The following is a 24,728-nucleotide window of genomic DNA, read 5'->3' as shown; positions in this document are numbered from 1 at the left end:
AGCTGAATTCTTTGACTCAGCCTGCCTTTTTTTCATCACGTTTAAACACTTGTGCAAGTGCCAGCAGCATACAGGTTCTCCTCTGAACAGCAGAGAGGAACGTCGCCTTGTGCTGAAGAAATAAATCAGCACACTTAAATGTTGTACTTTCTGTGAACTGTTGCTAATGATGAGCAGTGGTTCACTTATTGCCTTTGTAAAATAAAGACTCCTCCAACAGTGTACAAGTCATTACACACTCATGTTGTGCAGTCAAGCTTTGTTCAAAATCCAAAAATGTATTCTAAAGTTTCCAAAGATACAAAATATGTCAAGCTGAATTTCGGGGGGAATGTGTGTAAAATGATGCACAAGATATCTAAATTCTTTTCATTTGATGGACTAAAGCAGCCAATATTACTTTTCTTTTATTTGCTTTGTTTTATTTAATTTATTTTTTATCTTTTATTTGGGTTTAAAGCGATAATTCGTACCTGTTTATAAAAGAACTGACAAAAACCTATGCATCTTTGAAAAAAAAAAAAATGCAGCTGCTAGCTACAAGCTAAAACGGTCTGTACAATCAGTAGCTTACGGTGGCTAACGTTAGCAAACTTACCTGCTGCTGTACACTAGTTTACAGTGTACACTATGCTTTGGCATAACTGCTTACTTGAAATCTTAGGAAATTAAGTGAAATTCAGTGTCTTTGTCCACTTGTGGCCATAGTATGCAGTCTCCATTTAACAGTCACTCAGTCTATCATTGTGTAGTTTAAGAAAGAGCATTTCTACTCTCATGCCTGTCCAGTTAATTTGACGCTATATCGCCAGCAGCTGGTTAGCTTAGCCTAGCACAATGAATGAAAACAGAGGGAAACAGCTAGCCTGGTTCTGGCCAAAGGCATATACCCACCTGTAAAACTACATGTTCTTTTTGCACTTCAGTTTTTGGGCAGATTTAAAAAGCAAGTTATACTGTGTGAATTTATCATGGATTGGAGGCGCTGGTGAAGCTCGTTTTACTATCGTTCTTTTTTATTAGTCTTTGTTCTAAGCAAACCAGCTTCACAAGAGCACCACGTGAAATCGGTGGCGGCTAAGAGCTTGGAGAAAACAATGTTGTGCTATTTGGTGGCAACTGCTAATTCTCACTTTGCTACACTCCACAGCTTAAAATGTCATCGTTTAACAAAAGCATTTTTTATCATAGACCTAAGTTTCATAGTTTCTAGTTTTTATTCTTGTATCCCTGTCAGTATTCCTGAGTGGAAAGTTAGTTGCAAGCGTTCAGAGCAGAGAAAGAGAAATACTGCCTGGAATATAGGCTGTAATTTGAAAACCTCAACCGCCCCTGCATGTCTGCTGATGTGTATGTGTGTGTGTGTGTGTGTGTGTGTGTGTGTGTGTGTGTGTGTGTGTGTGTGTGTGTGTGCGTGCGCATGCAGTGCCCTGTTTAATTAGGGCCTATCTCTGTGTGTGAGTGTCACAGAGGGCAGTGTGTCTGAACCTTTTTACCCATCATTCTCCACTTCCTCCAACCTTCAACCATTTTTCTTGATCTTTTCTCATCTCTGTCTTCTCTCTCTTTGCTTCAATCGGTGAAAGGATTATAGGTGTGTGTGTGTGTGCTCCTCCTCTTTAATCACTAACTCTCTCTTTCTCTCTCTCTATCACTAAACTTCCTCTGCAGACAGCTGCCAGTGTCTGTGTGTGTGGGCAACATATCTATTCTAGTTACTTTATTTTACTGCAGAAACATATGTCTATATATTAATAATGTATGTTGATATCCTTCAGGTTTAGGTTCGTGAACCTGATGAAATTGTTCACATAGTTGCACTTGAGATTCTTTTTTGACAAAGACAAGCATCTCAGCATGTGATGATCTTTTGCTTCTGTTTCCATTTTAAAACACAATTTTAATAAAGTGTGACCTCCAAGCACTCTCATGTGAAGCTGCATATCATGTGCCAAATCTATCGGGGATTTGATATCAAGGATAGTGCTGCACGATACCGTGAAATTTCACAGTTGCATGTTTTATTTTCCTATCTGATATGATAATCTTGCACAGAATATCTGCATGCTGCACATTAACGTGTCTTATAATGAACAATACTAACATTCAGCCTGTTTTTCAGATTTTGCATTATTTCAAGTGTTACCATCTAATCTTGACTGTTTATAGACACAGTATGACATGATTATGACATGATAACATCAGATATACTCAGGTATTTGATGCAATAGTTATACATTTCCATCTCTGCATACAGCAGATCAAATCTTGTTTCCTCCTTTGCTTTTTAGTTGTGTGCTGTTTCCTTACCAGCTGGCTGACAGGTGGACAGCCACCCCTGACATGAGAGGACCTGCTCCGCCCATAATCCTCAGCGCTTTCTTCTGCATCAGAATGGAAATATGAGACTCAGTGACTGAGGCCAGCGAGGAAACAACCTAGAGAGCCAATCAGAGCGCAGCACATCTGGAGGAATCTGTCTGCAGGCCCAGCTGGTAGCACTATGGGAGACAGAAGGGGAGAGGAGCGAGATGTTAGATTCAAAATGGCTGAACGATTTATAGAAAAGTCTTCAGGTCAAGGGATGAATATAATATAATCTGGTTATATTTCACTTTGTTTTCTTTTCTTTTTGCCTCTGAAAACTTTCTTTCATGTATTTCTTGAACAAAGAACTTTGAAGGCAACTTTGACCAATGGTTGAACTGTGGTTAACACAACTTCTGCCAGATCCGTGTGCAATTGTTTCCGAAGAGTTCAGTGTAATATGTCTCAGTGGTTAAAGATTTGCTATCTGAGTCCACCAACAGTCAAACAGCAGCTGAAGATGGACCGGCAACAATAACCTCTGCTGACCTTCAATCAAGAAGCAGATCTGTATCTGTCTGATCCCAGTGATAAATGTTTCAACCCACAAGACACTCTCACGTTCTCGAAGGAAAGGGGTTTGGTTGACTGAAAATGCTATGCTATGCTTATTTACTGGAAAATGTATGATAAAATGAATAACAGTGGAGCATTTTAATCTCAAGGTAAATTGGTGGTATTGAGGTGCATCTGCTGCCCTCTTCATCACCCTTTACCTCCAGAGTTAAATCAATTTATTCATATTTCTTTATTTTCTAATAAATGTTTTTTCATTTATTTAAACAAATCACGTTTCTGAATGTCTATGAAATGCAACTCTTGACAACAGGGCAACGCATAATTGGCTGTTTCATGTGGAATGTGGCAGAATCAAGAGACAAAAGTCTGATGATGTGGAGCTTTGCAGCCATCTTTGATTTCCTACGCCGCCTGTCTGGTCTCTCCAGCTACTTCAAGGCTTTAGCTCCTCAACAAACATGAGAATGTAACTCTGCAGTGAGTGGGAGCTCTGCCATCTTTAAAACACATTTCATCTCACTCGCCCCTCCTCCTCTTTTTGCTCTTTCTATCTCTCCAGTTTGACTCAGGGAAGAGTTGAGGTGAAGCGGTCGGGAGTGTCCAATAATGACTTCTTTTTTTTGGCACAGAGGGGGAGGACAGAGAACAGGCCTGTCTGTAGGAGGAAAATAAGAGTTGTGCAGTTGTTTGAGAAAGGATCAGTAAACTGTAAGAGAATGGAGCCAGGATGTAACCTGTGCTCATTCTGCGTGGCTCACTGAGCACTAATAAACGTGCCTTTACTACAACATGCTGCAAGAAAAAGGACATTAGAATAAAGTTAAATAATTCAGACACAAGCTTTACATATAGCTATTATGACATACAGTATAAAAGCCCAGACAAGCTCAGTAGAGTGAGGAAGTGGTGATCATTTTCCACTCCACCTGTACCACCTTTCTTCATGTTTTCTTCAAGCATTTAAGCATCACAATCATTTTCCTTAGTAGACAAAACCTGCAGGGAATCTCCTTTACAGGGCACAGAATAGGATTTGAGGAGATGATTATCTATATAAATGGTTAAACTATAACTGATTTACTCACATATGCTAAGACACAAGGCTTCTCCTTCTGTGCCACAACGACTTAAACTTCATAAAAAGCTCTCATTCCCTCTATTGTTCTTTCATCAATAGATTTTCTCAGTTGACCATGAAAATTGAGTAAGCGTGCAAGTGTTTAAACATGGAGTACATCACTGCATTTCTCTATAAAATACTTATAGGATTATGTGCTTTACTCACTGGAATGGGCAGTGGGTGTGTAATATTAGGTGTACAAGGGCCACGCTGAGTGTTGTTAGAGCGGTGGTAGAGTAGATGACATGTCTGGTCATGTGGGCAGGTAAGAGCTGCTCAGAGAGAGAGGGAGAGGGTGAGGGGTTGAGACTAGATCTCTCCTTCACACCTGTCTTTTGTCAGACTGGATCTCCAGCAGTATTAGTGTGTTGTATGTGAACCGCTGCATTCCACTGACAGATTGCTTTTAGTTTGTTCAATATCCAGACACTCTTAACAAAAAGATCAGATGTAGGGACAGAAACATACTTTTATTTTGACACACAGGGGGAAAATGGTTTGGAAATGCTTGGTGCATATGTGGAAGAAAAAAAAAAAAAAAGACACAAAAACTGCTTGGCTGCATGTATGGACAAAAGCCACACACTACACTAATATAGCAAAGTTTCCACAAGAATACCTTCCAAATCAATGAAAAATAAGGTTGATATATCTTTTTTCTTTTCAATAAATCCGCGCGTAAAAACGACACACTACAGGTCCAATTCCAACAGATCAGCAACGTTTTACTAGATAATCCTAAACTGTCTCTAAAAGTAACTTTTCCTATAAAATCCAACGCAGCAGAGAAGACCCAGGCCCTCCCGGTGCCAAATGATACGGACACATTTTTACGCACAAATCTAAACTGCGCACAAAGTTGCACACCGGGCGCCTGTATCTCGGTAGTGACACTCCGGATTCACTGCAGCCCGTAAAAAAGGGAAAAAACGTAGGCCTTCTTCTCCCTTTTAAACCTCGACGCTGTCCACGTCCTCAAAAAGAATGGATCTAATTAAAACGTTGCACTCGTCATCATCGCCAAAGCTTTGCCAAACGGGTTCTGGTGGAGAGGAGGCTGGGAGATGCAGGACCACATGACTGACTCTGAGCTGCAGAGGGATGGGAGTCAGATTGGGTTTCTGCTCTCTGATTGGCCGGTGGGCTGACTTTTGACACGCAGACCAGGGACCCTCCTGCCGTATAAATAGGCCTGATAGAACTTTATTATTCTAGCATCACGGCAGCAGGTTTCTGCTAAGTTTGGAGTTACTCTTGTCACCACAACTGTATGCCTGCCTGAAGGTGGTTTAAAAACAGGGGCTCAGCAGCACAAGGAGTCTGCATGTCTGCGTAGACATGCTCAGCTTTGTGGATACCCGGATTCTGTTGCTGCTTGCAGTAACTTCATACCTAGCATCATGTCAATGTAAGTTTGAATATCTGCTCTTTTTCTCTGTGATGGATATCGTTTTTTTTCCGGGTCCCACTGCTTGAGGATCTTGCGCTTGGCTTTTGTTTTGGACTTACATCAAGGTCAACGTGAAGACAGCTCAAAGCACTGCTGAATTAAACTCATCGGATTGAGCTCGTGCAGAGGATTCTTCACTTTTTCTTTTCCAAGGATACAATTATTATTTGATTAGTTCCCGAGAGGGAGAAGTTTCACTCCTGACAAAAAAAAGTTTTGTCGCTTTGAAAGAGATGAATAAGTAGTCAACCTAGTGTCCTTTCAAAGCTTTTAGTGCATGAAAATAGGCTAAATGTGAATTTTCTTTTAGACATGGGATGAAAAACTTTGTGGGGCGTTGTACACATTGTTCCATCCAGACGTCCAGGGAATGATTCTTTATTATAGGAAAATGCAATGTCTCCCCCTGGTGGCCATGGGTGCAAACATCTACTTGGCACCACTTAATTTTTCTCCTCCCTGAAGAGACAAATGTATTTATCAAATCTTTAGTAGAAATGATAGTAAATTAGAACATATTTCAGTTTTTTTATATTTTTAAGCTAAATAGCCTCTGACCCTCTTTACAGCTAATCCTCGCATAGTTATATATATTATAGAGATATTAGATAGATATTTGAATCAAATAACCATTTAAAGATAAAGTCACAAGATACGCATGTAATTTGAAGCCTCCCTGCACTTTTTTCATCAGTATAGCAAATCAAATAGGGAAAACAGTAGTCTCACATCACTTTGAAGGTCCAACGGCGCTGCCTTGTGGTCCAGATTGGGCACAACATGTTAGAGTTCATAGGGGGGTCCCAGGTGTGCCAACGCCAGCTGTGACCAGGTGATCCACAGTCAGACAGGTCAGCTGATGTCCACCTGCAGGGAGGTGTAGATGTGAGATACAACCATCAGCCATGAATGAAGGCTACAGTCTTCAGATGATCCAAATTAAAACAATTTAACAATTCTGAATAACAACTGTCTTTCTAATTGGACTGAAAGTCACCTTTTTGCCACTTATGCCGCTTTTTATCACCTTTGTATGCACCTCTAATTATATTGTACCGATTGTATAGATTTCATACAGTCCCCAGTAACAGGGGTCGGCAGTAGCTGGATAACTATTCCTGTCCCTAGGACATACACTACCTGTTCAGGCCTGTTGGCATCCTGGGGAGCCTTAATATCTGGAATGCTATTGAACGCTGAGATTCACATTACAGAGTCAGACAGTTTTCTGTGATTCATACACTGTGCACAGACGGCCCCTCAGGCACACTATTAGACATGAGCTTAGAAACATTACACAGCAGGCAGGCAGTCAACAAATAAACAATGCGGGAAGGCTTATTGTTTCAGGCACGAAAGAAAGATTTGTTAGGCATTTCGAGGTACAGTTGTGTTCTTACAGACTCCGGGCAAAGTGTTTGTGCCACACATGAAGGTTGAGGCCCTGAGTCATACACAGAAAGCCTGACTTTCTATCTCACACTGAATATTCTCTAAGGTGCATTTTTCTTTGAACATGAGGTTATTAAACGCTAACATGGTTGTTGTGCATAATGATTTTCTACATGGAGACATTCTGTGTGCAAACTTGTGTAGACTCTTTTTAGACTTTCCATGGACCTGTAGCAGGATGTTAACACATCGAACAAGTATATAGAGATGGATGGAAATGACATTGTTTCTTTTTCAGGTAACTGTTTTGCTCTAAAATTGCTTATCGTGTTCTAACGGAGTATTCCCTCTTCTCTCCCCACCCTCCTCTTCTCCCTCTTCCTCCTCCTCGTCTCTCCAACGCCACAGACTCGGTTAGTACACACGCATGCAGTTATGAAAGCAACACATCTTAAAGATAGCTTTACCTTGTCACTTTTGCCTGTTGCCTTTTAAACGCTGAGAGCTGCTTCCATGACAGGAGAGACTTGTCGGTTATCTCAACGATGGCAGAGTGTTTCCTTTAGGAATTTCAGTCCCCGAACCAAAGTTATTTCTTGCAGTTTTCTCCCTTCCTGTCCACGGATAGGTGAGGGTCCTATTGGCTAAAGGTTTGTGTCAATGAAAGCTAAAACCACCTTGCTGAGGCACCCATGGGGCCTGGCACAAAGGATCCTTTCTGAGGACATCAGAGAGGGGGCAGAGGGCGGTTTGCTCCTAACAGCTGGCTTTGGGTCAGTTTGGAGCTTTCCTCTGCTTCTTGATCTGGATTTGACTTAGGAAAGGAAAGCTGGTCTCAAACCAGTTAGTAAAGATTGAGGTCTTAAGCTCAGATAAAACTTATAAAAAGAAATTAATGACTGGATTGTTAATGAATGTAGGACTGAGGCCTGTCTAGTGAAAATGATTCTGCTCATAATTGAGATTGCTTAAAATGAAACACCTCTCAGTGTGGTACAGCTTCAGCAGTAGCATTTTAGTATTTTAAAGGTGCAGTTTGCACTGTGTGGTTCTGGTAACTCAGAACTTTTAATGTTCCATGCACTAACATGCTGTTACTGCTAAGAGGTTGTTGAGTCTGGTTTGCATCTATGTGCACATGTGGATCATTTACTTCAGATGCTCATTGCTCTGTTGTACTTTCATTTTCATTCCTGAAATCTGCATGAGCATGTTTTACATATTTTTGATAGTATCACAGAATATTGCATGCGTAGATTTTTTTTTTTTTCACGCTTATGCAAAGGTTAAGCTGAATGTTCGATATAGCCTACACATCAAATGACCTGAGAAACCCTGAAAAGACTGAATAAATAAATTTTGCATTTATTTATCTTCTTTTCTGTTTAGGGAAGAGTCAAGGTGAGCACATAATGTTGTTCTTATGTGTCATTTAGCACCTACAGTGTGGCATATCAGACATCAAATAAACTAGTTTAGATTATGAGTACATCTTGTCTCATCACTGAAATGTGTTTTAAACTTGCTTGTCCTCTCACTGTAAGGTCAAGTTTGCTTACATACACATTTTATTGATATATTAACATGAACCAGATCATTTGAATGCAATTCAAATCTGGGTTTTCTGATTTTCTTGGAGTGATATTTAGTTTAGTTCAGATGACACCAGCCTTTTGCTTTGCTAGAGGAACAGTTTGGAGTTGACATGTTGTTAAAGCAATAAGCTGAGCTGAGCCATCTGCTCTGTGTTTTGGTCTGACGGGTGATTTCTCTGCCGCAGGGTCCCAGAGGAGAGAAAGGACCTCGAGGTGACAGGGTAAGCTGAACTGAAACTCTGCTGCCTTTGATCAAATATGTGATTAAATTATTCAGTCTAGTATATTTATGAAGCATCTTTGCCACAGTGTTTGTTGACGTCATTTGACCTTTTAACCTAAGTAGGCCACACCCCTTTGTTTACACCACCCATAGCCTTATGGCTGATGATGATAACATTAATATGAACAGATATTATAGGTGATATTCAGCAGAGCATTGGACTGATTCATTTTATTGCCAAAAATTTTTTTTTTTTTTACTCTTATCCACTGTTGCTGAAATTAAGTTTATGGTCATTATTTACAATAACACAATTTGCTACAACAGTGGTTCATCTTTATCTAGTTTATACATCTATAATGCATCTTTTTATTTATGAAATACAAATTGAAAAGTCTTTCAGCTCCTGCAGAATCACAGTGTTTATTTTATAGCAGCATCGTCACCCATCAGCAGTTGTTCCCTCCATAGCAGTCTCAACTCACAACATCATCTGTGTTTTACAGGGTCCTCAGGGCCCAAATGGAAGAGATGGCAAACCCGGACTCCCTGGCCCTTCTGGTCCCCCTGGTCCCCCTGGACTCGGAGGAGTAAGTCCACTGTTTATACTTTTAAAATAACCAGCCTAGACTGACAGTGTTTGACAGCAAACATGGTCCACAAACTTTATATGACAGTGCAGCACTGGCTGTAATATGACGTCAGGTGCAGGATAAGTAGCTAAATGTGTCTGTGTGATGCAGAAATCTGACCTGCATTCTGCCCAGTGCGGGATGCTGTGTCACCACGACAAGTCCTTTAAAACACATTACAGATGTTTTTTGTTAACCTCTGTTGACCTCACTGCCTAATTAGTGATGCTGTAACCCCATAACCTTTGACCTTCTATCCTTTACTGCTATGACCTTAAGGCCATTATAAAACACAACACATGGGTAATACATAACAAGGTTACTAGTGCTACTATTAAAATATTTTAAAAGTTTGAAATGTATATATATGTTTGATGTTTGATACTTGCAGTTTATGGTAAATCCCTTTTTAGTTGAAAAGAAGTGCAAATTTACTATAGAAAATTTAAACTATGGCATGTTTGAAAAAGTTATTTTTGTTATGGCACAAGTTTGGACCACTGGAACTACATTGACCATTTCATGATTTATTTATTTTTATTAGTCCTGATATGCTATATTATTAGATGAGTATGTATAAATGTATTAATAGGTGGTTTATTTTTGCTTTTCAACAGAACTTTGCTGCTCAGTACGATGGTGTAAAAGCCCCTGATCCCGGCCCTGGACCCATGGTGAGGGCCCCTCTCTTTCTCCCACACGAACACACACACACACACACACACACACACACACACACACACACATAAACACTCACCAAGATGTGTAACACCATTGCACACATTTCCAGACAATCATGTCTATTAATACAGCTGTTATGATATTGTATTGATTATGAGGCCGTTTCATATTTATGATAAAAATGCTTTAGCGTAGATGACTGATCATTGACTCATTTCTTCTCCCCAGGGTATTATGGGTGCTAGAGGCCCTCCCGGACCTCCTGGACCTCCTGTAAGTGCCAACACCTGCTGAAAATTCACCCTATATAATGATTTGACTTCATCTACTTGACCAATTACTCATGCCCATAACCTCAAGATAAAATCTGCTGTTGCACTTGTAATGCCCTCTACATCATGACTAATTGCTGTGCCTCCTCTAATTCAACAGGGATCCCAGGGACACACCGGACATGCTGGTGAGCCCGGAGAGCCTGGACAGACTGTAAGATCATCCTCCATAATATTCACAATTCTGTAGTTTATTATGTAAATAGAACTGGAAGGATCTGGTGTAACTTTCCTTGTCAGACTTACTCAGGTGACACCATCTTGATAGTTGAAATCATTTGTCCTCTATTGGATGTTAACTCTCTGGTTTTCTTTCCAAAGGGCCCCGTTGGTCCTCGTGGCCCCCCTGGACCTCCCGGAAAATCTGGAGAGGACGTACGTACATGTTTTATTTTTCTGCAAGCACTTCTCAAGGGCTCTGAGCCGTTGCTGTAGTTTTTTGTTGCTTAAATGTCAAATTGTAAAGTCAGCTTCGTTGACTCACAGGGTAACAATGGCAGACCTGGCAAGCCCGGAGACAGAGGTGCCCCCGGCCCTCAGGTAAGAGATTTTCATCAAACCATGGACAATGACACACAAACAGATACAAACAGATGGTGTGGATATTGAATGTCACACTAATATTCTCTTTGCTTGAATTGCAGGGTGCTCGTGGATTCCCCGGAACCCCTGGACTTCCAGGAATGAAGGGACACAGAGTGAGTGTTGATCTTTTCCTGTGCTTGACCGGAACTTTACCTGCTCACCTGAGACCCACGTGTTTGAGTTAAAAATCTATTCCAAAGCAGAATGAAATGGAGGAAAAGACGCACCTGTGCTGTGCATTGTGCCCCGTAAAGTGCACTACTGGGAGAGATTATGGCCGCCACCGAAGATTTTTTAGTCGCTGTCTTGCACGAGGACTCCTCATGAAAAATGAGAGAGTGAATGTATTGACAGATAATAGCAAGCGTTACTGCTGGCATCTCTGAGGTCACTTCATGGTGTCTTCCATATAAGCAAGAGCCAGATGTGAATCCCCCTCTGAGACTACCTTTTAGGATAAATAATCTTTGTTGATAGGGAAGTAACTTCTCAAATGAGGCTTTGGATATTCTCCCGCGTGTACCCACAAAGCAACTCCCCTCTTGTCTAAAAAGGATCCATATCTCCTCAGTTTGTCCCTACTATATGATATATAGTTGGCCTGACCTCTATAAACATCTTCAATCATCACTTTCTCTCTGTGTTTCAGGGTTACACTGGTCTGGATGGACGCAAGGGAGAGCCTGGTGCCGCTGGCGCCAAGGTAAGAAGTGGGCCTTCCTCATGACTGCAAAAACAAATGCACCTACTAACTTCTTTATTCCATGTTGATGTCAACCTACTGAAGATATCATAGGTTTACAACTGATTTTAGTCCACAGTTTGCTCTTGATGAGCAAATTTAGCAACCTCTCAAGAGAGAAGAGTTGTCTATTGTAGTTTCTACAAAGATACATGTTTAAGAATATTGCAACAGGAATAATAAAATACACACTCAAGCCAGAATACAGTGTGGCATTACCAACTGTTTTTTTAAGCCTCACTTGCTACAGTCAATGTCTCTATTTGACCTATTAACCCATATAACACTGAGACCCTTCCAGATGCCTCATCACCCTAATCCACCCTCTCCTTCTTCTCCTAAAGGGTGAGCCTGGTGCCCATGGAGCTGCTGGAAGCCCTGGACTGGCTGTAAGTATTTGACCAAATTCAAGATTCACCATTTATGACCAAAACCTTGGTAAAAAAAAAATGCAGTCCATCATAATTAGGTCCCACAAGTAATCACCATTATCAAAATTTAATCATAGAAGCCTTCACATTTCCCACTTGTATTATTGCAGTAAAGACATTTTTCTCATCACTTCTGTTTTTCATGTATCCTCCCTTTAGGGATCTCGTGGTCTGCCTGGTGAGAGAGGTCGTGCTGGCCCTGCTGGCCCTGCTGGTGCTCGTGGTGCTGATGGCAATGTTGGACCCGCTGGCCCTGCTGTGAGTGATGGCACTTTCATCCCCTTTGTGATAGTGAAATGAATCATTTTTGTGAATATCAAACTCAAGAAATACCTACCCATCCAGAATGTACTTCAACAATGGTATCTTATTGTATAAATTATAATATGTAATGTTATACCCAGGGCCTGATGAAGGGCCCTATCAGACAAAAAACATTTTTAATCTTTGACCTTAATGTGAACTTTGACCTGTATGGCATAAATTCTGATCTCATGGCTACTGCTCCTCTCCTCAGGGTCCCCTTGGTGCTGCTGGTCCCCCAGGTTTCCCCGGTGGCCCCGGACCTAAGGTGGGTGTGATCACAAAATGAGACAAATCTCATTAACATACAATGTAACCATCTTTCAGAGACATGTACTCTCTGTTACTTCAAATCTGTCTGATGCACTGTCACTATCCGTCAGTGTTCACCATCTCAATATCTCCTCACACAATGTCCCCAAGGGGATTTCTCATATATAACATATGTAACAGCTCCAGTAACTCTTGACTGTTCATTTTGATAATACAGTAAATAGTCCATACATTGCAAACACTCACATTTAAGATATTACTTAAATCACTTGAAAACACACTTCTATGACATTGTTTCAATTGCCAGAGCTGCTTTTGCCATAACACAATTATACATCAGGTGTTAATGACTATGAATGTGTCTCAACTTTTTACAGGGAGAGATTGGACCTGTTGGAGCTACTGGCCCATCTGGACCTCAGGGATCTAGAGGAGAGCCCGGTCCCAATGGCGCTGTTGGCCCCGTTGGCCCCGCTGTAAGTAAACAAAGATGTCCCCAGCATTTGTGACCTGGTCTGCAGCAATTGTTAACAAACATTTGTCTTTACCTACAGTGATTGCTGTCCAAAGTTATTGTAATTTAGTTACATTATCACATATTCCATATTATAATGTATTTGAGTAAAAAAGGTCCATTTGACCTCTGACTCATTGCCTAGTATTAGAGTTTCATAGTCATGTTTCTTTTTTGTGCACTAATTTATTCTTCTAAAAAGCCAATATTAAAGCCATAAAATATAAGCCATTAAATATTAAAGCTGTATTTTTTGTTGCAGTGCATATTTCAGTCTTCAGATTCTCTAATTTCTTGTTCTTTCACTCTAGGGTAACCCTGGTGCTAATGGCCTGAATGGAGCCAAGGGAGCTGCTGTAAGTATTCAAGTTGTTTCCAGTGCATAGGTCAAAAGGTCATCTAGGGTCACACATGTTATGAGAATTGGGCCTCTACCATGATGCCCAACACAACAAATAAATAATGAGGTTGTTTCAACTACAACGTGTAATTTAATGTCACTTATAGCTGGATGCTTTTTTTTCTTTTTTCTTTTAATATTTATTTTAATAACATCTAGTAAAAGTATATATTTTTTTAGATCAAGTAAAAGTGATGTTTGAATTTAAGCTGCTAACTGATGCTCACCTGTCTGTCATGGCTGTCATTTAGGGTACCCCCGGTGTTGCTGGAGCTCCTGGCTTCCCCGGACCAAGAGGAGGACCTGGACCTCAGGGACCTCAGGGTGCTACTGGACCTAGAGGCCTGGCTGTGAGTCCACAAACATTCACAAAAAACATATGTATCCTCTTATAAGCATATAGATGTACACATACACTCTCATATGCAGAAATACTCACACTAATTACACAGGTAATTGTTCTTTTTATTTATTGTATCTGTTTGTGTTTTAGGGAGATCCTGGTGCTCAGGGTGTCAAGGGAGATGGTGGTCCCAAAGGAGAGCCTGTAAGTTCATATCCTGTTCATGTTTGGGAGTTAGAAATTTCACCACACTGACCGTGAAGACGTCCGTGCACACTGTCCATGACTGCTGGCCCTCACCTTCTCTGTTTGCCTTCTTCAGGGTAACTCTGGACCTCAGGGAGCCCCCGGACCTCAGGGTGAGGAGGGCAAGAGAGGACCCACTGGTGAGCTTGGTGCCACTGGCCCTGCTGGCAACCGTGGAGCTAGAGTGAGTACCAGACCACCATTTTTGCTGGATGGTGTTGTACCCATACAGATCCACATCCACAGCCATGTTACCTGGATCACCTGTTAATGCCTGTGTGTCTCCTATAGGGCGCTTCTGGCAGCCGTGGTATGCCTGGCTCTGAGGGAAGAACTGGTCCCATTGTAAGTCCTTTAATGAAAAAATCTTGCAACATAAAAGATTAAATTTACTTACTTCCAAACATAGTCAACATTCAGCCATGTGGTGAGACTTTCTTGTTCTCCTTCTCCTAGGGTATGCCTGGTGCCCGTGGTTCCACTGGTTCAGCTGGACCTCGTGGACCTCCTGGAGATGCTGGTCGTGCTGGTGAGCCTGGCCCAGCTGGTCTCAGGGTGAGTCTTTTTTGCTAAATTCACTTTTCGAAACAGTAACAGGGATCTGATCTCAGTGTGAGCACTCTGAGACTAGTAATTCACAGAGACACATGAAAGGGAGAATAGGCCTGTGGCCAATTCAGATAGCTGAATTAGAACAGCTTGGAGCAGTGGTGTTGTAATGGCTTTAGTAAAAGCCAGTTGTCCGATGTGATTTGCCTTGTGTGGACGATTGAGCCCAAGGTTTTGGTGAAAGCTAGTGTGCTCAAGGGGTCAGCTGTAACAGTACAAATTCATTGCAATCCATACTTAATGACTGATGATTGTTTATCTTCCACAGGGTCTCCCAGGAAGCCCCGGAAACTCTGGACCCCCAGGAAAGGAGGGACCTGCTGTAAGTAAACCTGAATTTTGCACTTACAAACACAACTCCATGGGTCTCATTCTGTAATGTTTATCGCCATATTTGCTCAGAAAATACAATTAGCATCACTTCCTTTGTTACTCCCTGTTTCCTCCTCCAGGGTCCTGCTGGACAAGATGGTCGCACTGGACCCCCTGGCCCTACTGGACCTAGAGGCCAGCCTGGAAACATTGGCTTCCCCGGACCCAAAGGACCTTCTGTAAGTAAAAACAAAACCGAGGGTGGAGAATGAGCACTTGGAATGGTATCACTTCTTTTGTCTTTTATCATAACCTGTGTTTAACCTGCATTCTACCTCCTTCAGGGCGAGCCTGGCAAGCCTGGTGAGAAAGGAGCCACTGGCCCCACTGGACTGAGAGTAAGTGAACAAAAAAACATGTATAATATACATATACCTTCTATAATAATATAGAACATGTTAATATCCATGTAATCCATCCACATATCCATCATGTTCCTATCTTTGTTTTTTAGGGATCCCCTGGAGCTGATGGTAACAACGGAGCTACTGGCGCTATGGGACCTGCTGTAAGTGTCCTTATATATATGAAGCAGCATTCAATTTAAGATGCGATTTTCTTACTGTAAACATCAGTGTGGCATTTTTAACATTGGTCTTCTCTCTTTCTCCCTACAGGGCGGCCCCGGTGAGAAGGGAGAGCAGGGACCTTCTGGAGCTCCTGGCTTCCAGGTTTGGATCCATCATCATTTTCTATATAGATTGTAAAAGGCTTCTATTGTGCCACCCTATACTCAGGAGAAGTTTTTATCAGCACCAGAAAACTGACTTCCTCACTTCCTTCTGTTGATCCCCTTGGTGCTGATGTTGTGGCTTGATATTTTCAGGGTCTGCCCGGACCCGCTGGACCCGCTGGAGAGGCTGGAAAGGCTGGAGACAGAGTAAGTGATACAAAAACACACACCAGGTTCTTCCATGATATGTAGTAAATCAAAAAAACTGTAGATCTAGCTTTACATCTCTAACCAACCATTGATGTCTCCATAGGGTATCCCTGGAGACCAGGGAGTTGCTGGACCTGGTGGTGCCAAGGTGAGTTCACCTGACCGTGCCTTTGTTTTCCAGAGTGCATGCAATGCCACTGAAGGTTCACACACTTACAGAGCCTTGTTTAGATTCCATGTATATAATGTGTAGAATAAAGCAAACACACTATAAACCATCTTATAGTAGCTGAAGACATTATATTGACCTCATCTGTGTGTGTTCCTCCAGGGAGAGCGTGGTAACCCTGGTGCTGCCGGAGCTTCTGGCGCTCAGGGACCCATTGGAGCCCGTGGACCCGTTGGAGCCCCTGGAGCTGATGGTGGCAAGGTAAGATGATGTGCCATGGCTGAACCAGCCAGGGACACTGTAAGAAGCAAAGGTTAAAGATGAAAGTGTTGAATACAGAAATGCAAGTTTACTGCCATCCGGTCAGTGCTGTAGAAATGTTATACATAAAGTACACTTTGGTGCTTATTGAAGTGTCTGTGTTTTATATAAAAATGAACCATAAAAATTAACCGTTTTGTCTGTCTCCAGGGAGAGCCTGGTGTTGCTGGAAATGCTGGTGGCCCTGGACCTCAGGGACCTGGTGGCATGCCTGGTGAGCGTGGAGCCGCTGGTCCTCCTGGACCCAAGGGAGAGAAGGTAAGTTCCAAAAATCAATCACCTGCAAATTTAGCAGGAGTTTATCCCTCAAAATAACTCAAGGTTGCTAATGAGAACATATTTCGTCTCTATCATTCTATGTCTTTCACCCTCTCCCTCTCCCTCTCCCTCTACAGGGAGAGAATGGACACAGAGGCCCTGATGGCAATGCTGGCAGAGATGGTTCCCGTGTAAGTTAAAATCTCTAATCCTAAACTCAGCAAAATGATATAAAAATTGTAGCCATTCATTCCAGTAGTTTGAGTGTAGCAGCCACAGCCCTGTTCTTAGTGCCCTCTCCTCTCTCTTTCTAGGGTCTGCCTGGACCTGCTGGACCTCCTGGACCCACTGGAGCCAATGGTGATAAGGTAAGTAGTATGTAGTAAGTGATGCGTGGACGTTATTTACCACAATACAAATCACTGACAGAAACCACCAAAATGTGTGTGTTTAGGATTTACACTGCAAATACAGACAAATATCGTGGGGCCTTTGTGTGACCTAAAAATGGCTGCCACCGTTGTTATTCAAGATGGCTGACTCCTGTACTAGTGACCTACAAATGAAAGTCATTAACACATGTTGTTGATGTCAAATCACTGGTTTACTTTAATGGCAGACACCTTATCTTTGGACATCCCACTCCTCTGTATCACTAATTGCAATTGCCCCCAGTGTAGCAAGGTGTCTGAAGCTAGAACCTCAATACTGCCACCTGATGGCTGTTTTATAATATTACACCAATGGCTCACCTACCTGGTAATAACATAGATGCAGAAAACAACTTTGACAATAACAATACAAACAATACATTTTAAATTTTCTTTTTTTAATGCAAGTTCTCAGTCAAGGTTACATATTGCAGTGATTTTACAGTGATGTTTCCTGACTTTTTATTGCCTGTCGGCCCAGGTAGCGGGAACATACGATAACACTGATAATAGATTTGGCATTAACATGGCAAAATACATCATTAAAGCCATTTGCCATTTGAATCAGCATTTATATAAGCAACTCAAGTTTGCAAATTAATTTATACTTGTTGATTTGGTTTTCAAATTTACTATTGACCTGCTGCTATTAGCATGTAGCATATAGCATATCTGTTAAAGTTATTTGAGTATTTCATACAATGCTGATGTTAAAAAAAGATTTTGCACATGCATATGAATTTATGGACAGATTGGTTTATTCATTAATCGATAGATGGATGGAACAATGCTGAGCTAATGAAACACTCACTTTCTTCTCCGGCAGGGTGAGAGCGGTGCCTTCGGACCTGCCGGTCCCGCTGGACCTCGTGGAGCCTCTGTAAGTGGCTGCGCTTCACTTCATCATAACAAATATTATCTGCAGTGTCTTATTCACTCTATATAACCTGTTGATATAAATATCAAATGAGGACCTTAACACAACATAGAGCTCTTATGTACAGTCTAAACAGTCTTTCTGACCGACTGCCTTTTGTCCACAGGGAGAGCGTGGAGAGGTTGGACCTGCTGGAGCTCCCGGATTCGCTGGACCCCCTGTAAGCCAGCAGCCCATCACCTTACAATACAATATACCATATGCAAATCCTGTTTAACAAGCACTATCAACATACAAATACATACACACACAATTGCCCAGATATTGACCCAGCCCTGTTCCTCCCCCTCCATACAGGGTGCTGATGGTCAGCCTGGAGCAAGAGGAGAGCGTGGACCTGGTGGAGGAAAGGGAGAACTTGGACCCGCTGGCCCTGCTGGACCCGCTGGACAGTCTGGACCTGCTGTTAGTACCATTCACATTGGACACACACATGATATTTGCATTGCCTTTTGGCAGAAATAGTCTGACTGCGATACTGCGGGTCTGACATACAAGAATCAGCATAGGGAGCAGCAGAAAGTTCATCAGACCTCAGACAGAAATTTAATATTGGATCAGAATGATATAGTGAGAGAAATCTTTTCATATAGTATTAGCTTTGCATTTAGATGCCATTAAACCCCAGTGGGATTTTAGTTTATAAGTTATCATGAGATTTGGGTAATTCTAATATGAAATGTTATTTCTGACTTCTTCTTCTGTGTATCTAGGGTCCCTCTGGACCTTCTGGACCTGGTGGTGCTCGTGGAGACACTGGTCCTCCTGTGAGTATTGAAACATTAAAAACCTCCTGATCACACTCATTACATCTATAAAACATGAAAGCATGTATAAACACAAACATACACACTTAGACACACACATTAGCTCTGCAGGCCTCATTAGCTCTTTCAAGGTAGTGAACATATTTTTTTTGCTATATTTTTTTTATCTGTTCTTCATGGTCAGAAAAGACTCTTTCCATAATTCTGATGTCCACTGACACACACACACATAGACACACACAAACAGATACACCACATGTTCTCAATGACAGCTGTATAACCTTCGATTGTGTGTGTGTTTCTAATGTCAGGGTCTGACTGGTTTCCCTGGTGCTGCTGGCAGAGTTGGTGCTGCTGGTCCCTCTGTGAGTATTGATTTTATATTTACACTTATTAGTAAACACTAAACACTAGCTACTCTGCATGTTAATGAATCAGAGTCCCGGCCAAACCTGTCTTCTTAATTATCATAGATTCTACTCTTGCACCCAACACACACTTACACATTTGATATTAACCCACTCTCTTCCTCTTTAGGGTATTGTTGGACCTCCTGGTTCTGCTGGTCCCGCTGGTAAGGATGGTCCTCGTGGTCTCCGTGGTGACTCTGGTCCTGCTGGTCCTTCTGGAGAGCAGGGTATGGTTGGACCACCTGGTCCATCTGGAGATAAGGGACCCTCTGGAGAGGCTGGCCCACCTGTAAGTTATAGCTAATTCTTTTAAAAACTATGAGACTATAGAACACAAAAACATAACTGATCGTATGTCTTTATTGCATACCTATAGTCCCTTAGTTCATCCTCAATGCATTTATACTTGTCCTGTGTGCTTAGGGTGCACCTGGTACTCCTGGATCTATCGGTCCTCTTGGTATTCAAGGATTCGTTGGTCTGCCTGGTACTAGAGGAGATCGTGGTTCCCCTGGTGGTGCTGGTGCTCTGGTAAGTAGTAGTACAGCCCAAAATGTCCACCTGTACAACGACCATCTCAGAGCCATGTTATATATTTTGATTATATCATTTGAACCTATGAAAGCCTTCATCTTCAACTTGATGGAGTTGTCCCAAATATGTAGTGGCAGCTTAATTGGTTTTATTTTAACCAATAAATACAACAACAAATAGACAATCTGTATGTGTATTTTTAAAAACATAACATACTGTACTATATGCAGTATGAAGCCTTAGATTATATTTGACCCTTTTCTCTGCATCCTATCACAGGGAGAGGCTGGTAGAGTTGGACCTGCTGGTCCCCCTGGAGCCCGTGGTCCCCCTGGCAACATTGGCCTGCCTGGTATGACCGGACCTCAGGGAGAGGCTGGACGTGAGGTAAGGCTTTAACAACTAGTGCAATGACCTGTAATACTGACCAGTGTTCAGGTGTGGAGAGAGTACTAAAATATCCCAAGTAGAGGTCAACTAACTTAAATGTTACTTACTCTTAGAAGGGGTACGATTACTTTGTTGAAATTTACTCCTGCACAAAAACACTTTTGAACAAACTTTTGAAGATCAGTCCATGCACTCAAAACAATCTGAGTCTGATATAAAGATATAACATTATGTAAACTATAACATTCTTTGCCATCCGCAGGGTAACGCTGGTAACGATGGACCTCCTGGTCGTCCTGGTATTCCTGGATTCAAGGTAATGTCTCATACACTTTAAAGCATGTTTGTATACAAAATACACACACACATACACACACACACATATACAGTATAGTATGATCTGACCTGCATGAGACCTTTCCCACCATGCTTAGGGAGACCGTGGTGAGCCCGGACCTTCTGGTTCCATGGGACTGGCTGGTGCCCCCGGACCTGCTGGACCCACTGGAGGTGCTGGCAGACCTGGAAACCGTGGAGAGTCTGTAAGTGCAGACAGCAACCTGTTTAAATTTGCACTGAGAGATCAGCACACGACATCAGCTAATATACAATTGTCTGCTTACCTTACTCATCTTTTTACTCTTGTCTTTCATGTCTTTAGGGCCCCGGAGGTCCCGCTGGACCTGTTGGCGCCGCTGGAGCTAGAGGAGCTGCTGTAAGTACACTATAGGATAGTAATAATAATGCACAGACTATTTAAAAGTTCACCAATGTTATTATATCTGCCCACATTCATAGCGCATAGCACATGACATGTGAGCATGAAAACTGTATTCTTTTGAAACAACATATTGTTTCTGACTCTGTGCATGTATGTGTGTGTGTGTTATAGGGACCTGCTGGACCCCGTGGTGAGAAGGGAGGTGCTGGAGACAAGGGAGAGAGAGGCATGAAGGGTCTGCGTGGACATCCTGGTCTCCAGGGAATGCCTGGACCTTCTGTGAGTGACTGCACACCATCGTGATGCACATGTAAACATACAGCAACATATGCTTTATTAACGCTGTCACTACATTGTCATTTAATGATGCACTTTCTCTCTCCTCAGGGACCCTCCGGTGACACTGGAGCTGCTGGAGCTAATGGACCTTCTGGACCCAGAGTGAGTGGGATCCTAATTACTCACAATACACCAATAGTTTTCTTGCCGTACATGATGCAGGATTTCACAAAAGAGACACAAATGTTTGAATGCATGGTGTGATGATCTCTTCTTCAGGGAGCTTCTGGACCCCACGGACCCGCTGGTAAGGATGGAAGAGCTGGTGGACATGGTACTATTGGATCTCCTGGTGCTCGTGGACCCCCTGGATACGTTGGACCTGCTGTAAGCACAACTTTATTTGCTTAGACATATCATTTTGCAAACTGGACAATTTAGCTCTACTGTACACTGATGTATCATCTGTAAAGGACCAATCTGCAAATAAATCCACCCTCTTGTCCATTTTAGGGTCCTCCTGGACCTCCCGGTCTGCCCGGACCTCCCGGCCCCGCTGGTGGTGGATATGATGTCTCCGGATATGATGAGTACAGAGCTGATCAGCCCGCTCTGAGAGCCAAGGACTACGAGGTTGATGCCACCATCAAGTCCCTCAACACCCAGATTGAGAACCTGCTCACCCCTGAGGGATCCAGGAAGAACCCTGCCCGCACCTGCCGTGACATCAAGCTCAGCCACCCCGACTGGAGCAGCGGTAAGCTCAACTTCATAGCACTGTGGGGTTAATATACCCCAATATTTAGTAAGGTTTATATTTCTTATTTCATCTTGGAACAAAAACCCTGAAATGCTGTTTTCCCATCAATTTAACTCTCTTCTCTTCCTATTGTGTAGGTTTCTACTGGATTGACCCCAACCAGGGATGCATCAATGATGCCGTCAAGGTCTTCTGTGACTTCACCACCCGCGAGACCTGCATCTATGCCCACCCTGAGAGCATCGCCCGCAAGAACTGGTTCAGAAGCACCGAGGGCAAGAAGCACGTCTGGTTCGGAGAGACCATCAACGGCGGTACCGAGGTGAGATTGGAGTTGGCTTAAGTTTAAATGAACATGGCTTCAGCACCACACAAGACCAGACAACAACAGTTGTAATATTTTTTATATATGAAATAATATAGGAAATACTTACTGTTTTTCTTTCCTTCCTGCAGTTTACCTACAATGATGAGACCCTCAGCCCCCAGAGCATGGCCACCCAGCTCGCCTTCATGCGCCTCCTGTCCAACCAGGCTAGCCAGAACATCACCTACCACTGCAAGAACAGCGTTGCCTACATGGATGGTGAGAGCGGCAACCTGAAGAAGGCCGTGGTGCTCCAGGGCTCCAACGATGTGGAGCTGAGGGCCGAGGGCAACAGCCGCTTCACCTTCTCCGTGCTGGAGGACGGCTGCACTGTGAGTAGCTCTTTGCTTCACTGTCATTCTTCCTCATGAGAGTAGAAAGGATTCTGTTGATGAACATAAAAATTAAGGCAATTTTGGTTAGATGAGACGAAGCTGTCTTAAAGATGTGTAATTTGTATCCTTTTGAAATATTACACTATTCTGAAATTCTCTCTTTTCTCTCCTCTTCCCCTGCAGAGACACACTGGCGAGTGGAGCAAGACAGTGATTGAGTACAGAACAAATAAACCATCTCGCCTGCCCATCCTCGACATTGCACCTTTGGACATTGGTGGAGCTGATCAGGAGTTTGGTTTGGACATTGGCCCAGTCTGTTTCAAATAAATAGACTCATGATAAATTAACACCAAAAAGAGAGAAAGAACGAAAAAACAAAATCTCTGCCCTTCTTTCTGTGTTGTTTTTTTTATACTGAATGCTGATTTTTCTCTGCGCATCCACTTGCTTAAGATGGGCAACTATCGGAGAGGACTGAACGGACTGAACGGAGCGTTTGTGCAATGCAAATTAATACAGCAACCCAAAGGGACGCGGGAAAACACCTTGTTGTGGGACATCATGTCATCCTTTTGTAAAAAATAAAAGAAGTGTAATAAAAACGCTGAAAGTATGCATCACTTTGTGGTCTTTGTATATCTTCCAAAGAGGAGGTTTAAAACCACAATTTCCATGAAAAAAGGTTTAAACTACCTCATGCCTGTACCTAAAGAAAATACTATTGACAAAACTTGGGTCCACAACCGAGATGTTATGACTTCTAATGCTTCAAGGTTTGTCCCGTATCGGAAGGTGCTCAGTTACTTGAAGCAGAGATCTATGGTGCTAATATGCAGCTGTGGAGCAAACCACTTTTTACTGTATTACTTTGTATTGACCTTTGAGGAGTCTTACATTCATCCCCTGATGCTCCCCCACTTTAAGCAGGTGGAATGTTCCTAAACCTAATGTCTGGTTTTTGTTTTGTTTTATTTTGTTTTGTTCTTCTTTTTTTTTTTTTGTCTAAAAGTTTTTTTTTTTTTGTTTTGGTTTTTTGTTCAGGCTTTTTTACTCTTCAAATCCCACACCCAGTGTTCATACTGACAGCACATATTTCATCCAATTCTGAATGGTTTTTAGGCGGCCTCTCTCTCTCAAAAAAATGACACCACAAAGTCTATTGTACCTATTTTGTATATGTGAGATGTTTAAATAAATTGTGAAAAGTTCTGAAATAAAGCATGTCCAATGTTCCAAAACACACTACTCAGTGACTTAAGTGCTTTCATGTTTTAATGACACTATTGAAGGTGTGTCACTGTATTTTGGTTCTAGTTTGGTTGATGATTTAGATATCATCACTGACTTAAACATCTTCCTTTTGTGGAAGCACAGCCATATCCTGATTTACCTTCCCCCCTTTATCTTGCTTTTCAACGGTACATCCAATTTTAATGTACAGTTTTACAAATTTCTGTTTACACTGTCCATGCCAATGTGTGATTACTAACGTGCATTGTTTCTTGTAAATATGCATCCTCTCATGTTGCCTTTTCTTGCATAATATAGCTATTGCATCCAAATAAATTTCTGTGATTTGGATCAAGGCTTGAATTGCAGTGATGCATGCACATGGCTCTTAGTTAGATTCAATATGGGGACATGGCATTTCTACAGAAATTACTTGTTTTGTTGAGTTCAGTGTGTTGAGGGAACTGGGACACGCAGAATTTGTGAAAACTAATTTAATAATATCTCCGCATGTAGAGGCAGCTCTGTTCGATGTGAATTGAAGGCATTCACGGATAAAAGGTCACCTGCAGCACTTTCAATAACCACTAGAGGGCAGTGTGGCATGTTTCTATTAGCATCCCTGCTTTATGCACAATACATTTAGCTTCAGGGGATGTTAAATAAACATATTCTCTTTGACCACTGAGCAGCAAAGACTTGGGTGCCTTGGACCCAAGATGTGTGTTTAGGATCTAGGGGTTTGCAGTGTCTTTCATGTATAAAACTAACCAGAGACTGGACCTTTAATGGTTCAGCAGCAAT

General features: G+C 42.1%; 1 protein-coding gene and 1 long non-coding RNA gene across 3 annotated transcripts; one reads left to right on the top strand and one right to left on the bottom strand.

Moving 5' to 3' along the window:
* Positions 1-1,999: 1,999 nt before the first annotated feature.
* LOC111656922 (uncharacterized) lies at positions 2,000-7,576 on the bottom strand. Its single transcript, XR_002760906.2, has 3 exons — positions 7,316-7,576; positions 6,186-6,323; positions 2,000-2,501 (listed from the first exon to the last, which is right to left on the bottom strand). It is a non-coding gene; the product is annotated as an uncharacterized LOC111656922 (long non-coding RNA).
* On the top strand, positions 5,215-23,939 carry col1a2 (collagen, type I, alpha 2). Of its 2 annotated transcripts, XM_087174702.1 has the most exons (50): positions 5,215-5,414; positions 6,279-6,280; positions 8,629-8,664; positions 9,173-9,256; positions 9,916-9,972; positions 10,208-10,252; positions 10,412-10,465; positions 10,633-10,686; positions 10,798-10,851; positions 10,956-11,009; positions 11,546-11,599; positions 11,983-12,027; positions 12,229-12,327; positions 12,587-12,640; positions 13,023-13,121; positions 13,471-13,515; positions 13,811-13,909; positions 14,053-14,106; positions 14,225-14,332; positions 14,440-14,493; positions 14,605-14,703; positions 15,026-15,079; positions 15,210-15,308; positions 15,414-15,467; positions 15,584-15,637; positions 15,747-15,800; positions 15,956-16,009; positions 16,116-16,160; positions 16,344-16,442; positions 16,653-16,760; positions 16,898-16,951; positions 17,075-17,128; positions 18,018-18,071; positions 18,235-18,288; positions 18,426-18,533; positions 18,842-18,895; positions 19,207-19,260; positions 19,433-19,594; positions 19,729-19,836; positions 20,119-20,226; positions 20,492-20,545; positions 20,664-20,771; positions 20,891-20,944; positions 21,122-21,229; positions 21,338-21,391; positions 21,509-21,616; positions 21,743-21,986; positions 22,127-22,311; positions 22,446-22,688; positions 22,875-23,939. In XM_087174702.1, the coding sequence occupies exons 1-50, from the start codon at positions 5,345-5,347 to the stop codon at positions 23,019-23,021; spliced, it is 4,056 nt and encodes a 1,351-aa protein (XP_087030828.1). In that variant the 5' UTR covers positions 5,215-5,344; the 3' UTR covers positions 23,022-23,939. The 2 variants fall into 2 exon arrangements, with proteins under 2 accessions (XP_087030828.1, XP_023264598.2); XM_023408830.2 differs by lacking the exons at positions 5,215-5,414; positions 6,279-6,280 and having other exon boundaries at positions 8,558-8,664.
* Positions 23,940-24,728: the final 789 nt, after the last annotated feature.

Source organism: Seriola lalandi, unplaced genomic scaffold (assembly GCF_002814215.2).
Source record: "Seriola lalandi dorsalis isolate HSWRI2012SDOR001 ecotype SW California unplaced genomic scaffold, Sedor1 jcf7180002054374, whole genome shotgun sequence".
NCBI classification, from domain to species: domain Eukaryota; kingdom Metazoa; phylum Chordata; class Actinopteri; order Carangiformes; family Carangidae; genus Seriola; species Seriola lalandi.
Note: the sequence above shows the minus strand (reverse complement) of the source record. Positions and strands in the feature narration are given on the sequence as shown.